The sequence below is a fragment of the Pieris rapae genome, chromosome 9 (genome assembly GCF_905147795.1).
Source record: "Pieris rapae chromosome 9, ilPieRapa1.1, whole genome shotgun sequence".
Classification (NCBI taxonomy): domain Eukaryota; kingdom Metazoa; phylum Arthropoda; class Insecta; order Lepidoptera; family Pieridae; genus Pieris; species Pieris rapae.
Window position 1 is genome coordinate 2,283,691 of NC_059517.1, and position 17,952 is coordinate 2,301,642.

General features: G+C 31.6%; 1 protein-coding gene across 3 annotated transcripts in view; it reads left to right on the plus strand.

Moving 5' to 3' along the window:
• LOC111002784 (protein TANC2) overlaps positions 1 to 17,952 on the plus strand; it is a 215,545-nt gene that overhangs the window by 75,926 nt on the left and 121,667 nt on the right. The window contains exon 1 of one of the 3 annotated variants that reach the window (XM_022273000.2): positions 4,362 to 4,551. The exons of the other annotated variants lie outside the window; for them this stretch is intronic. Coding sequence (XP_022128692.2) covers positions 4,482 to 4,551 — 70 coding nt within the window. The 5' untranslated portion in view covers positions 4,362 to 4,481. Of the gene's footprint in view, positions 1 to 4,361; positions 4,552 to 17,952 lie in introns of those variants that run through there. 3 annotated transcript variants of the gene reach the window in all.

The following is a 17,952-nucleotide window of genomic DNA, read 5'->3' on the forward strand; positions in this document are numbered from 1 at the left end:
TTAAATAACTGGTATGTTTGGTAAAATCACTTTCACTTGTTTTAAAGGGCATGTTTATAGTTACATAATCATTACAAGGTCCCATTTGGGACAATTTGTCAAATCTATGATTAAAAAGAGTGGCGGAGAATTGCCTTCTCATACAATAACCATGATTATTTTAAAGGCTAGATTGTAATTCATGTAAAGTCTGTCTTTTTCTTCTTGTCTTCTTCTTAAAAAATAGTTGATAACTTTCTTTTTGATTGTAAATACTGTTGATTGTTATGTTTATTTTATATTAAAAAAAAAACTTTTCTTTATTTATTAACAGTGTGGCAAGTATACAGAGATACAGTACAATTTAAAATAAATAAATAAAAAGAAGTGGCGACTCTATCGTTTTCGAGCGATCTCTTCCAGCCACTTTATAGGTATGTAATATTTATGCCAATGAAATGTGTAACATTTTAATTGTGTTACACATTCCATTATATAATCTTGACAATTAGATAGATAGATAGATACCCATTAGTCGAGGTTACCTTAAATCTACGGAGTAATATTGTGAGCCGCGTTCAGAAGAATGGCTCATTATGCAAATGACGAATCGTTGAACGTTTATGACCCGGAATTAAGATCTAGTTTACTTGAAAAATCGTAAATCTCATTTACCGTAATGTCGGTGCAATGGCTGTTTTACTTATTTTTATTCCGCTTGCTCTGTCGTGTTTACTCCATACAAAATAAAATGACGATTAATAAACGACGTTTCGTGAATTTGAGCAGACCTTGTTAGTAATTTTATGGTAACAATGAAAGCTTTTTTATAAATGAAAAATAAGGAGTACGACGTGATTTTTTTTAAAGTTATGTTGGTTAAAATTGGCTTCTGATGAGATCTTTACTTAAGTAATTGTTAACTCATGAATGTATCTTTACTTTTATTTTTCAAACACATTAAATAAAGAGAGACGGCTTACGTGTAAACACAAGTAAATAGCTAAAAAAATCCTAGCTGTGACAAGCGGATTTTCGTTGCTGTCTATAAAAAATATTTTAAGTCCAAAGCCACAGTAAATCTATCTATAGACTATCAATTTATCGTGGGTTTATAGCCACAAGAAAATAATTCGGACCAGTAATTCCCGAGATTAGCACGTTCAACCCTCAACTATTTATAGTTAGAGTGTACTCTCCCTCAAACGCCGGCAACGCATCCACTAAAAACGGTGTCCATGAGACCTTTTCTAAGCGGCCAGTATTCTCGTTTGTCTTATGTAAAAATCTCTTTAGCTTTAAACTATTTTTAATGAAACTTTCCGAACAAACAATTCGTACTAAAAGATTGTAGTAATTTTGTGCATAACGTTTCTTAATAATATACATAACTTAACACGTACAAGAGATAAAATAAAATCGCTGCGTAATATTGAAAAGCGATCATGCAATACACATTAACACTTAAAGCCCAATCATTATAGCCAATTGAATTCGACAAATATATAGGCTGTATAAAAAAGGAGCCTTTAAAAGTACCATAAGACATAATTATGACACAGGGAGTTTGAGAATATAGTTTAGACATTAGTCATTAAATTAATCAGAGGTTGTGAAAACATACTTTTCTGATAACGAATAAGCATCGATATAGAAGGAAATGCGGCTTAACACCGCCACGGTTTAACTATTTAAATTTATTTTACTTAATATATAAAGCTCAATTAGTAAGATTGAAGATTGAGTCAAATAATGGAATCCGAAGTTTCTTGCTTACTATCGGTAAAGGTCGATTTCGGGTCAGTAGTCACAGAAGTTGGTTACAAATAAATAAATTATATCTATTGGGGATACGCAGATTTGGAGATGCTCCAGAGACATTACAAGTAGTAATCTACCACATTACACTCACGCGTGTTGTAAACAGTTTAAAAAAAAAATAACAAAAAAATATGGAATTAAATTGAGTTTGTTATGGAAGAACTGCTAACAATGACAAAGATCTTTTACTTAAAAGTGTTCTCAAATCTTACACATTCTGAACATCACGTTCACCACACTCTGTATAAACGTTAACAATATTATCGTTAACAATATCACGTTATAAAGATCCCGTGTTGCTTAAAGACATTAAACAGAATGCAGCAAAAGTAGCTGTAATCAGATTGCTCATAAACATTTCATAAAATCGAAAAGGTCCGATAATATACTAGCAGTATTCATTATTTATCGTTATTAGTACGAGAAGAGATGGCGCGAGGCCTTGTTATAAATAATGAAATTAATTATTCAATGTTATTAACTAACGAAGAGTAACATTCGCCCAGTCTTTAAGCTAAGTCGATGTCTAGACAACCATTAGGCAGGTCGCCATAACCAAAGGTGGATCCAGGGTGGGGGGTCATGGGAGTCATGAGCTGGTTCCAGGACCTCTAATTGAACTCTAATTTTATTTCAATATTTTCTCACCATCCAGATTTTATGTAACTACAATAATAAACGACTAATAACTTTATATGATGACAAACTGTAAGTTCTTGACTTAACCACGACTATGTGACCCCCTCCTGGAGCCAAAAATTATATATAATAGAATATATATAAACGAATACAATATTTCATTCGTTAAGTACTTCTTATTTCTTGCATTTTCTCGTACGGTACCTAATCCGACAGAACTTTGAAACTAATGACGGGTTCATGTATCATACGCAAACACGTACTTGGGTAGCTTGGTTATGGTTTCATACTCTTCATTAGATATTAAACCCAGACCCCAGCAATAAGATCCCTTATAAAGGCTACTGATTTTCAATAACAAATAACTCAATTGTCAATAACAATTAAAATGCGAAATAATTAAGATTCAATACACATACAAAATATTAAAGGTAAGTTTTATTATCAATTATTTTAGACTACAAAGTGATTGTTTAATTATTGTTTTAAAGTTATAATTTTAATAGACTATAGAGTATACAGACAGCGCTTAAGTATTTTGTTCATCGTACGAGTTCTTTATATCCACACATAGGTTAAATTTTTAACGATAAACTTCAATCAGTTATACAATTTTAAATTAGCTACGTACCGGCTGAATTATTAACCATATAATTACAAAACTTCTCAAGTGGATATGGAGATATTGGTGTTTCACAGAAATAATTGTCATTTGCAAGTTATTGAATCCTATAAAAACATTTAATCACTTTTCATTTAAGCGAAAATCATTTCACTTACGTTAAAATACACGATGCACTGTCACTTTCGAATTTCGAATGATTAATGCTACACAAAATTCATGACAAAATTATAGTGTCTTTTTTTGCCTAGGGGCAGGCTAAGGTTTTTCGAGCATACCTCGTATTACGAGTTCTTTTTTTCTAGGTATATTATACTGGCGGCATAACGAAATTGACCGTGAGGCAGGGTATAAACTGGATTTGTGGGAACAGTTGACTTTTTAGTCCTTTTTCGTTTCCAATATCGTGTAAGGAAGCGCGCTTGAACGATCAAATTTTTATGACATCACTTAACGTATTTTACAACTTGATACCCAATTAATTGTTTATTATCAATTTTGAGGACCTCTTGCTGGGTAGATAAATTGTTTAATATCATTTTTAAGTATTTTTTAAAATAAAGTGGGAATGATATTACGGTAAATGCAATGAACATCGAGGGCTTGATGCTATAGGTTTCAGTTGATGATAATTAATTCGGTGTAAAAGTTCATTTTGTGATTATTAATGTGTTTAGAACGTAGAACAACCACATCATGTTTGGATTTTTCCTGGTGAGGAACTAAAATAAATAAATAAAAAAAAATTTACTTTATTTGACTCAAAACAAACATTACATTCTAAATACAATATTGAATATGGTTAACCTTATACATAATATACCTACTTCTATGAGCACTAGTGTATAAACTAGGCCTAGTCTATATTTTAAACGCTAGTTTAAGCTAGTTTATAATAAACATATAGAATGAACTTACTCCTTTTTGATTCATGTTAGTCAATTGGTTATTTCTTTAGTTACGCGTGCGAAAGTTTATCCGAATGTAATTGTTGTGCGAGGGATGCTCGCCCTACAGGAACAAAAGGGGTTTTACCCTTCCGCAAATTGGGGCTTTTTTATACTGTTATGGGCACAACGTATTTAAAAATCGATGTAATTATCACTAGCGAGTGAGTGTATAAGCAAAATCACGTTCATATAACTTCGTGCAAATATTCCAGAAATAATTTCATTCACTGAGTTATAGGAACTAGAACAATAGCAAAGGGCAATAATAATAATCAGATTAGCAGCTGCGTATGTGTGCGTGGCGTCAGCGGCATCAATCGTCATTCACTCACTCATTGAGATCATTCGCTTCGGTGCCACGGGCCCTGCTAGTTGTGTGTCGCGTCCGCCATTTTATAACGCATCGAATTCAAAATAAAAAGTGCCGTGACTGAAACTGTGGATGTGATTGTGATGAGTGTTTTGTGAGAATGAATTCTAAAAAGTTGGAGTACTTAGATGACGCCTCCGTAGAGGAGAGAATTAACCTTAGCTGCTTAGGTATGTTTTTTTCTACATCTCATTACCGCTTCGAAGACAAGCATAAACAATAATTAATGTAAAATTGATTGGAACATTGACGTCTAAGACGTTGTTAATTGATAACTCGGAATACGGAAGCATGGAACATGTTTTATCCATTTACAACTATTGATTAGGCATAAGATAATTGTCAATGTTTTCGTTTATTGATATATCTACACATGCAGCTTTTTAGAAGAAATTACATAGATAAATTTAATTTAAAAACTTTTTATTTTTAGTAGGAACTGTTATGAATTTTAATTATATAAACAAGCTACAATCTCTGATAATGGGTTTTATAAGTTTAACCAATGAAAATATATGAACTGTTATTACTAAAGAAATAAATTGAAGTAATTTTTGTGAGGTGTGACTTTTGGATTATCATATCTGGGATAAAAGATTACTCAGCATTACTTGTAACATGTTGAAACATGACACTTATGACTAGGAATCTGCACTTTTTGGCTCTATAATTTGAAAATCATGTACTTCGTATCATGTAGCACGTATCTAGGATTTAGTTTTATTTTTTAAATTTAATTACTTAATCAAAATTATTTCTAAATTTTTATAGACTTTCAATATCTCAGAGTTTATTGTGCAACAGGTGTGTAGGCCAGTTCAATGGATTTAAAAAACCGCTACCTGGCTGAAAACACAAAATAATCCTGATGACTATTCTTGTGATATTAAAACTATAATTATGTCTCCATTTATTTTATTAGAAACATACCTCTAACAAAGATTTCGATTTGATGAAGATTTAAATACATTAACAAAAGACAACTAGAATTCTAAATTTCTCTCAGGACTAATCGTTTGGACTCCAGACTTATCTATCTCTTTCGAACGTAAAGCAAAGAAAGGGACAACTATAGTAATTACTATTTCAATGTGTGGGTGTACCTCAAGGAACTACAGGACTATGCCCTCGGGTAACGCAAGAGCATATTTTGCGGTTACAAAGTTATCTTGATTATAACTCCCATGTTATTAACATTTCTATAAATAAGTAAAAATACATTATTTTGTAAGTATCGTGACTAAATTTTTATTTTATTCTTTCTGAAGAGATATACCAGGCTTAACGTGGTGTTTTTTTAAGTTTTGTTGCCAGACTCTCTTAGGTCGGTGCATCATGTCTGAGCGTCGCGGCTCGCAAGGTAGCATCTATAGGTGACTATGTCTCCACAGGATTTTGTCCAGCCAATTACTTATGGACGGTATAATTAAAAAAAAAAGAAATTCCCTTAATAATTGTTATACGACTTACTACTTTCATATTTTTTTATCGATCATATAATTATGAACATTCTTTTGAGACACCTATTATATAAAACTCATTGGAGTATATTTTTTATATCTCATTTGGATAAACTATGACTTCGATTTAATTTCGGTTGAACAATAACAGACGTTTAATAAATACTTCCGTATGAGCTATGATATGGGTGTGTCATGTCACGAAATAACAAATATTGAACTGTAGATTGTGGAAGTAAGATAAATAATCGCTTTAATATAATAACTTTTTTCTATAATCGACCAAGACTAGAATGTAATTAACACCAAAAAAAATTGGCTAATTCGTACAAGTCAACACACTTGCAAGACAGGCGATGCGGGCCTGTCTTGCCGATTATCCGTGTTTCAAAGAAATTTCTATGTGAAATTAAAAATACCATTTATATATTATTTAAGAAGATTTTTAATTAATTTCTTTTTAAGACTTATCGCGATGTTTTAGATATTGCTATCAAGCTATGGGATTGGAAACTCGTAAATAGCGAATTATTGAATAATTAATAAGATCATTGGCCTGGAAGGTCATTCGAACTGGTTTCGTTTCAAATGATCTTAATTTGATTAGCAGAATACATAATTTTATAAATTATGTCTCAATAATTTAAATAAAATAATTTATTTCTAATCCATGAGATTAATTATTATTAAGGTTTTGCGTAGTATATATTTGCCTATAAAACGAAAAAATATATATTTATTGTATGTTCTCGCCCATAATTTTATACATACATACACATTACGGGGTTGATATATATGTAAAACTAATTAATTTACGCATTTGATATCGAGACGCTGAAAATAACTTTTAAAAAAAACAAAAAAATGCGATTAGAACAAACATGGATGTTTAGCAAAAACTGTTAAAACTACGCGACATGTTTACACGCAAATAGGAGAGAAATCTTGTTCTAATGGAAATTTTTGTCATAGCTTAGCATATTATATATTCAAATGTAGGTTCGTCGTGGGCGTAATTCCCGTACCTTAAATATTACGTAAATCGAATAGCTAACAAGCTTTAATTTAATACGGAGTCATAAAAGTACATTGAATTGATCCAATCAATGATTTGGTTTGAATGAGCTTTAGTATTACAGGATGTTCAAATATTTTAAGAAATAATATTAAGCCGTTTTTATTTACGATTCAACTGAAATGCTCCTATTACATAAAACTTCACAGTTATATTTAATCATTTACCTATATATATATAATAGATATACAGTGAGGAAACGCTGCAAGAGTTGAAACTACACTACCACAGATATTTAGGGGTGGCCTATAGGCTTGGGATTGCTCGTACGGTGAAGTACGTATCTATACGGCGTGTGTCGAAGACAGAAGGCTTTTCCCCCTACGTGTCTATTAGAGAAACACTAACGATCACGAAACGGACACAGAAATCTGAAGACCAGACTACAAAAGTGTCAGTGGTATTAGACGATGGTCCTTTGCTGGATATAGACTGTACATTTCTATATCAGCCTGTATAAACCTACGTTTAGTTAAAAATAATCCGTATTAGAGAACGCAGAAGCCAACACTTGAACTTTTTGTATGTAACCTGATCTGTTTGATATTATCTACATAATATGTAATTGCTTATGTTACTGTCTGTACTTTTTTTATTTACATTTAGAAATTTATAGACAATTAAATGGTTCATTGGTTTAGGTCTCTTTGGAGTATGGAATAGTGGAGACGTGGAACAATTGATACCTCAATCTTATATTCCACAATAAATTACTCATTTCAATAAACCAAACATTTTCCACCTCAAAAAGAGAGATGTCAAGAAGTACTTGAAGAAGCGGGAAGACTCTGATTTTGTTTAAGTAGTAGTTTTAAATTCTAAGTATTTTATTTGTTGTTTTAAATGTTAGATTTCAGTTTACTTGGTTTTACTTATTTATTTTTTTGTTTTTTTTTTTAAATGTATCTTTATCTATTAATGCACTTTGTTGTTTTCTGTTTTATATACATAAATTGTTTATCTATGTAATCTGTTTTGGCTTTCTGTATTGTCTTAGTGTTTTATATTATAAGATGTATAAGTATAAGCTGTTAGATTACTTACTTATAATAAAATAAATAAACATATTTTAATTTAATTTAATTTTTAATACAGGTATAACAGGTTCCTAGTACCGCGTACGTGTTATACGAATATGATCAAAATTCACTCACTACTAAAGTAAAAAATATATAAGTATATATATATATATACTTATATATATTTACATATATTTTTAAATGCGTCTTAATAAGTTAAAACTAAAACCACTACAAACAAGTATTCATGTGCTAATGATTGAATTTTAATAAATAAAATAAAATAATAATTAATCTAGATTTCCATAAATAAAAAACCTATAATTTTATCTGTGGAATTTGCGCATAAAGTATGATATTTACGGTAACACAGAGTATCTTAGCAATGGTATTGATAAAAACCTCGTCCCCAGATCTATATTTCTAAAAGCTTTTAGCGTTTACCGTATTTATTTGTTATTAACGTCTGAACAGGAAACAGATTATTTTTCGCATACTTATATGTGTTAAAGCAAACAGGGCAAAACGTTTTTTTTTGAAAACGGGCTTTCACTCCGTACAAGATCATATATATTGGACGTGGAAAGAAATTAGTTATAAATACAGAAACGTATATGTAAAAAAAATGTGAAAAGAACATTATTGTGCTACTATGCGATCTCTGTCAGACCAACGGAGTATGGGATATGAAAAATAAATCGAAATTTGAATAGTTTATAAACGTATCGTATTAGTTTAATTCTGTTATTAATTAACTGCAATGCCAACCTTGACTATGCATCTATGACTTCTTTTTAATAAAACAGCACCTACTCATATTTCTTTTGTCAGTCTACTTCCGCGATACAGAAATTGTATGGAAATCGAAGTTTTGGACTCAAAAATACAACTTGAGAAAAGGCACCTACTTGCACTAATATTGCAATAATTGGTGCGTAACCGTTTATTTCTCACGGTCCATTAGTTTGGAGCTTCTATGCTGATGATTGTCTCTATATGGAGAAACATTCAAATGAGAAACTACTTGGAGTCCTCCTCAAACAAAACTTACTTCTTGAGACACTTCACACCATAAATATTATTTCCTGTTAAAGCTTTTAAGTTTTTAACCCTTTTAAAAGGTCCGTACTGTAAAATTAAAACATAACACTCAACAATGTAGACAAACAAAACTAAAACTTTTTCAACCATATAGAAACGTTCTTAGTTTTATTGCTTATATGAATTAAAAAAAAAAACAAATTATACTTATACAGGCGAAGATGTGTTTGGTCCTCATTTAAAAATGTTGGTTTTAAAAATCCGATAAGTGTATACGATATTCATACAAAATGTGGTTTATTGGCGATTCGTAATCCACCAATTGAGAAAAGGCAGATATTTTAGTATTGGTTTCAATATTTGTTTAAAGCGTGTAGGTGATTGTATCGCTAAGTTCTGGATTTTATTAACCTGTATCTAAATATTAAAAAAAATAACTCATCTTTTAAAAAAATCAAACACAACACTACACGCAATTCTAGTCGAGCTAGTTTGCTTATCATCATCGTATTAAGTATGAGAGTGCAATTATTGGATCAATTACCGTCCAAAATTCGTAATATTAGCGCGTTTAACCAATTCAATTTAATTTAAATACCAAGAAGATATGTTAGTGCGTTTCTGTTCGCTAAAAATCTCCCTTTGTCGCTACTCCTCTCTTTGAAGACACTCTCCTTAAAGCCTCATTGGAATACTGGGCGTTGACGATATCGAATGATGTTCAGTTTCGCAGTCATTTGGACTAAAATTAGGTTGGCTGATGGAACCAAAAAAATAAGTTTCTTATCTAAAAAAAAATCATTTAATGTCGGCCACAGAGCCTCGGACTAGAATATATCTGTAATTACATATAAAATCTACGAAATATTTCCTAGAGTATGAACGCAGTCATAGATTTATTACAATCTGTCTTTGTTCTGTAAAAGCTGAGTAAATAATACAAATTGATGGCAGAGAACACTTAATGGGGTTTTGTTTGTTCAAAATTGTATGGTATTACAGGTGACGTGGTAGACAGGTTTGGTCCTGATAGTACAAGTTTTCGTTTGAATTCGACTTTGTCGTTTTTGAGAGTGTGTTGGCCTAATTCAGTGAGGCATCCCCGAGGTCGTAGGTTTCCCGGCTGTGCACCAATGCACGTTCTGTCTATGTGCGCATTTAACATTCGCACGAACGGTGAAGGAAAACATCGTGCGGAAAACAACTTGCCTTAGACCCAAAATGTCGACGTGTGTCAGGGACAGGAGGCTGATCACTTATTTGCCTATTAGAATGACAAGTGATCATGAAACAGATAGAGAGAAAAACCAATTTAAAAAAAAAATCGTATTTTTCACATTGCATCGTTTCAAACTATGCAGCTGAAAGATTTTACAAACACATTAATTACTTAATCCAGTATTGCATTGACTATCAATCAACACCTGTTGTAAAAACACTATAGAAGTATTGGTCAATTATTATATCATTACAACAGCGTATTAATATCACCCTGTCATTATTGCCCATTCTAAGGACATTGAATATTGTGTAAGCTTATCAAATGTCCAATTTAACTTAAGTATAGATTTGACAGTGAACATAGTTCTCAACTTAGGTATATTTTATGGTCGTGAGAACTGAAATATTTTGTAACTGGATGCTCTGACCTTCTTCTGAATACCAGTTAATATCAGAAACTAAATACAGTACCTATTCCACTGTCTATATTTATAAATATTGTCTATGATTTTTTCAACTATATTGTTCTGGTTAGGAGAAAAAATGAAATGACATATTCAGAAATGTAGTTATTAAAATATTGTCAATAAACTGTTGTACAAATTGATTAATTGTTATAATATTTAGGAGGAATAGTGTTTAAACTTTAAAATATAACATGTGTACGATACACCTAGCTGAATGGTTGACAACATGTGATAAGTTACCGACAAATAATAATTTAAACTTCTCCAAAAAACTTAGAATACGAAATTCCACCTGTATCACCTCGACGTCCGCCGTTTCACAACTGAGCGTTTCTCTAGGCAGTTTTTGTCACGCACCACCAATTTGTGGAACCAGCTGCCCACTGAAGTATTTCCTAACCAATTCGACTCAGGGTCCGTCAAGATAAGAGCGTACCAATTCTTAAAAGGCCGGCAACGAACTCGCGAGCCTTCTGGTATTGAGTGTCCATGTCCAATAAAAATTAAAAAAACAAACCGTGGACTGTAGTAACTGTCACAAAATGTTTGCAGTTTCATTTAATTATGACAATCCCCACATTATTCTATTGTAATATACTCTATATCTAAATGGAATATGTCAGATTACTGGACCATTTCTCCTTACTAAATCTTAAACCTTTCTTATTCCACTTCCATTTCAGTCTCTTCTTAGGTTTAGCATCATTCATCTTCTTTAAAATGTAAACAAAAAATATATTTAAGTATATGAAATTTATAAAAGTATAATCAAACAATTTCTAATAAAACGGTTATAGGTAATAAATTCGCTGTAAGTAAATAAAGCGGTCTGATGAAAGGCAGCCTTGTCATCAGATGGCACCGATTGATAAGCTTATCAATACTTCTATCTCCCCGTAGATACTCTGTCTCTTTTATTACATTCAATGTAATGTGATTTTCGATTTTATACCTGACTTGTCTTATCTATAATAAGTTATAGTATTTATGAAACAATAAACTAAATTAATTACTGTTTAATATACGTCTGAGTATCGGCTACTTTACCAGCACTGAAAAATATCTTAATTATATCTTTAGAATAGAACTTGGTCAGTTTTATAAATGTTTCACTTAATTTTGGGGTCTAAAATCATGGATCAATTGTCAACACAGGCGATTAATTTACCGTGTTACTTGCAACACAGGCTGACTTCGAAGGCACAACCTTATGGTTCTTCTTGTTTTGGTGCCTCTCCATTACTGGAGCTTGGCAGTCAGTTTGTGAAGCGTCTGGTTCTGTGCCAAATTCAGCAACTCTTCCGCAGTCGCTATATCCCTAACGACGTGATTTTCCTTCTACCAACACGCCTTTTACCCAATAATTAGTTGTAAGGAGGTGGTAGTGGACGTTAAGGTTGGAGACTCATTAATATGACAGCTTTATAGAGAGTAAACATAGCGATACATCAAAGGTCAACTAATATCATTAAACCTATAAATAGTCGCTCAATACTAATTAATAATAAATTATAAGAAACACTGATTACACAAGTATATGGCCTTTGTTTAACGACCACACACGGCGGTTTTACCCTTTTAGCTTATCTGGTCTGGATAACGAGATTAGGGAACTTAATCGCTTGTATTCGCAAGTTTTCTAGTTTACGGAACATCACTTACGTTAAGTGTTATTTTTAATGACGTTATTATGTCGATTAAAAAATTAATTGAAGCTAAAATTATCACATATATTTTAACAACGACTGTACATTATCTAAAGCATCGCGAGTTGATACATAAATAACGTAATTATAAGAATAAAAGCCTTTAATTTCAGATACCTTACAATTAAGTTCATTTATATTTCTATCATCTATTTTTATCATCTGTGCCCTTTTTTCGCTAAGGCCGAATCCAAATCCTGCTAATTTTGTCTCTCTCTGCCATGTCACCTGTTGTTTTCTTACCACCTTCTAAATTGTGCCCTTCCCATTTCTACTGAAGTTAATATATTATATTGGCAAGGCACAATAGAAATATATATTTATTGTGACATCTGCCTTATTTGTTCATCTTAATAATGTATTCTTTATTTTATTACCTTTCTTATTTATTATCAGAAAACCGATTGGTTACTTAGCAAGGGTCATAAATGTTGATCATCAATAGACATATGACAAATAATTGTACAAAATCAGAAAGAAAATCTTTTAAAATTTTGTAATCAATTTCGCTAATAAATATGAGATCTTTATTCATCTAGCTATAGTTTAACTGACCACCAACATATCGAACAATACGTTAATAGCCGTAAAATACACCCACAAACTTGTTCAAGCGACGTTTGTCTCTGAGAAATATAAACAGAAAACAATTAAACTGTGAACATAATTACACCCACCTGTGATCATTCATTGCCACTCAAATTGGCGTAAAGAGCAATGAACTATCGTAGATCTTGTTATACAATAGTAGACAGATAAATGAATAAAATAGGGGTCAAAATTGAATACTAGGACAATTAAAGCTCATCATCTACGATAGAATTAATTCAAATGATTTATTATATTGCGGTTGATATTTTACACTGAATCTTTCAAAATTATAGTAATTGTATGGACGAGCTGCACAAATATACTAATAATAATAATAAAAAACTGGTAATAAATTCAAAAAGTTAAGTGTAGTGATTTCTTTTAGCTGATCTTTTTTAACTAAGTACTCAAATATAATTTTCTTTATATACAACACGCCATCCCAATCTTACCTTCTCCCTGAAGAAGGCGTAGCCGAAACTTGTGGTATTGTACTAGATGAAAAATTCTGATAAATTAGCTATATATAGGTCTATTTAAGAAATCCATAGTTGCTACCTTCACACTTAAAAACATTATTTTCTTAATTTTTCATAATTCATGAATCGATTCGTTTTTCCTTCGTGCTTGTTATGTTTGTTTATTAACAAGTTTTATTAAAATCAATAAATCAGTGGCACAACAATCTTTTTAGGTCTCAGATTTAAAAGAATTAATAATCGCACTAACTAGACGTCAGACATGCATTTTTTAATTCATACAAGGTAAATGTGGGGGAAAAAATGAGGTCAGACAGTCGGATGCAAATCATAATATTTGTCGCCGACACGAACTAGCAGCCTTCATACAGAACGCGATTGGACCACGGGGAGTACCATGGAAACCGAAATCTGAGGAAAATTGTTAATATTACTTTAAAGTAACCATAGGTTAATCTACCACCGCCCATGAATGCATGCAACTCCAGAAGGTTTAGATACGCTCGTCTGTTGAAGACGTAACGTTTAGGACATATTGGAATAGAAGCAGATGGTTCCATAAAGTGGTGATGCGCGGTAAAAGTGGCTATAGTGGAAGGCCAGACCTCAAGGTGGAGCGGATGGAACTGGTATAACTGATTTAGAATTGTAGAAAAGCCTATTACGATCTTGCTAAGAATTCGACGCCAGACTTAGTAAAATGTTATTAATAAGGGAAGAAAATAACCCGAGATTTAGCACGAACTAAGTCGTTCAAAAATACGCAAGTAATTCCTGTATGCCAAAATCTAATACTTGAAGTTGACGCAGACTTAACACCAAGTCTTGTTTCTGAATCTTACCCATAAATCCTTCGCAAGTTGAAATGTATAACTTCGTATAAAGCTGTCAACTTTTACGCGCAATAGTCCGAAGGTCATGTTGTACGTTGTCTTGGAAGTTTCAATTCCCTGTGAAAATTGCATAGGTATTGTAGTAGGCACAGTAATGTTTTTGTATTTTGCATAAAACGTCAATAAAATGCGGGTACCGAGGATATTTTTAAGAACAACTATATTGATTCAAATTTAAAAAAATGCAATTTTGGCTCTATTTTTCTATATTTGGCTTTGGCATATATATATAGGCACATAAATGTATTGTTTGCAAAATTCGTCAATAAAATAAATTATATTAATGCATGCACCCGCATCAACCATCATATTTTAAGTAACGTCTATAGAAAAATTTTGATTCAAACAAAAAGCATATTTGGTTCTATTTTTCTATATTTGGCTATTTGGATTTATCATATATATATATAGGCACATAAATGTATTGTTTGCATAAAACGTCAATAAAATATATTAATGCATGCGGGTACCATGATATTTTAAATAGCGTCTATATAGAAAAATATTGATTCAAACAAAAAGTATATGACCACTATTCTATATTTGGCGTGCACGCAACCCGTATGTCCCGACAGGTGCGGTCCTCGACTGGCTTCATTTTTTGTCCAATTATGGATAAAAAAACATATTTTTGTCCTTTTCCAGAAACGAATCGAACATATTGTGTTTCAAGTATCGCACAAGTGTAGAAAACTGGACGATTACACTGCATTGTGTATTTCTTTTGTGATAGAAGTGAACAAAAAAATGCTGTTTTTTTATATAGAACAGCATATACTCTTAATATACTCCTGCTTCAAGAAACAGGTTTACTAAAATGAGTGACCATGCGATCGTCGATTTAATTAACATTTTATTTTACTTTCACATATAAATGACATACATTTTAATGTAGGAACACTACAGCTAACATAAATTATATATTACAAAACATATATGTACAAAAGGTATAGTCAAAGATGGAATACATCATATACGCACGAAATGGGTCAAACATTTACCAAAGGATAAAATCATTAAAAATTATTAAACACCGCCTTCGGTGGCTGTGTTGTGTGATGGTGTGAAAGTGAGTTTGTGCTTATGATACAGAAGATTTAGCGCTATATATTTCTTAATACTACTTATAAGCGTATTGCACTAATTTCTTGTCAAAGAAATAGTATTCCTAAATGATTTCCGGTTTAGTTTTCCTATAGTAATTAGTAAACTACAAAACGTAGCAATTACAACTCGTTTTATTTATTCTCATATTTACGACCGACATGGCTTAACATTCGAAGGTGGGAAATATCCAATAAACATTGGACGAAGCAGTCTGCAATTTTAATTAGTACAGTGCCAAATGTCTGGTCAAGTCAAAAGTAATTTTACGCTTGATTATTTTCGCGTACATCAATAGCCGTAAGCATTTATATCTTTTGGATGACTTATGAGGGAACATTCTGTTATCATATGATTGTATTTTTTGTTTTTCAATGTTTTAGCGTATTGAAATAAAGTATCATAAAATTATTAAATATTTATATAAATACTTCTTGTCTCCGTCAAAGAGAACAAACTGATTTCGATTTAAGTTACTTAAGTTATTGAATTGATTTAAGTTATTGAATTTCATCGTGTTTAAAATTATATGTAGATATCGTTATTCCCGTTGCAGGTATATGAAAACCTGGCCCCTTTAGATACACCTGCCGTTACGGTACGTGGTTATATGTTAAAGGGGTAGCTCATTGTTGCACTAAATTTACTGCAATATTGTCGGCGTTTGAAGACTTTTATGTTAGAAACGCACGTGGTAACAGTATAGCGAAAAGTATGAAGATGATAAGTTAATTTGTTTCGTTATGTTATGTATACCAATCATATATGTATAAGCAAAATACCAGGAACGGATTTGCAGTAATGTGTAAATTAGTTGTATTCGTACGTGTATGCGTGTATTTCTTTTGTAATCCTAAAGCTAACATAATTTATAACAAAAAAAATTGTATCTACTAAAGATGAAAAAATAACTTATATTTTGGGCATTATATATCAAAAATAAGATGAAAACTAATGAATCATTCATTTTTAAGCTGTGTGTTGAATTTTATATAAATATTTTTATGGATCAATTTTAATAGGACTGGATTTTTATTTATATCAATTTGTCATGTAAATTACTTTGTGTATTAATTACATTTTGTGTGTGGTATTTTTTAGTTTTTAAACGTGTTTCTGTTGGAATTAATCTATTTATTTAATTATTCATTACTCTATGCATGTGACGTGCGAAATGGAACGGAAATGGAATGGAATGGAAAAAATCTCTACAATTTTGATGTTTTCGATAGATTTCGAATCACGAAACTTTAATAAAAGTTTTTGACTTTCTCAGTAAAGTTAATTTCTTGTCAAGGAAATAGTTTTCAATTAAAACAATTTCATTATAAATCAGCGGGAGGTAATGGATTTTTGTAGGCGTCGAAACATTATCTACCTCTCTCTAATTATACCAGGTCAGAGCGAGACGTTAAATAGTCACAACTCACAATTATCGAAAATAGTAGGCGATAGTCATTTGTTTTAAATAGGCCTTCCCAAAGTTTAACAGGCCTGTATTCTATAACGTCAAACTTTAATCTAGTTTCGTGAGCTGTCTGGCAAGGTTTTCTTATTTTAAATGAATGCAAGGTTTTTGTCATATTTAAATTAAAATACAAAAATATGATCTGTGTATTAGGGAGCATGAATCTTTTGAACAACTAAATAAATAAAAGTTTGAGAACGATATCGACATCAAATAAACTTCCAAAAAACTACCTGATACTGGGATAAAAAAGGATCCTTTCAAAAGGTTATACCACCCAAAAATAACATTTGTCACTAACATAGTTTGTATTCCCTCGCACTAAAGTTCAGAATCGAGTTCAATATTTTCATATTAATTGAAACGGTTTGGGTTTCTGCTATATTTTTTACGTGTTTCTGATATTTTAACGCTATTTCTGTCAAGGGCTAATGAAATTGAATTGAAAACCTAGATGGGTCATCATCGGATAGGTCATATGTGACTTACAAGACAGATTATTGTATGACATGACTTTCTGTCTATGGTCGCATTTTACAGTCGCTCGCAAAGTGAAGGAATATTTTCCATGGTATATCTCAAAATCTTAGACACACTATTATTTAATATTAGTATTTAACTTGGTAAAGTTACACGAACAAGATATAGAGCAGGTCAAAGTAATAGTTTTTTTCTCTGTCCGGTTATTCGTTGTCTTCGCCACCACTAAATGATCGCAGGTAAATTGTGCTAAGAAACATTTCTTTATTGAACCCTCAAACCTCATTTTCTTAGGAATGCCCCAAATAGTGTCGTGGTCTCCGAAATAATAAAGTTTCAGTTGCCTGCGATCAAAAGAAACCAATGCCAAACTGTTAACCATAGACATTGTTTATAACTAATCAATAGATAATTAATGACCTAAGGCTAAAATATATCCTATCAGAAGAGTCATGTAATACTGGTTAATTGAAAGTAATGATTATAACTAACATTCCTGACAGATTTTCCTAAGATAATGAGCGTAATATAACTCAATGCAAGGGCTAAGACGTTCCATTACACGTG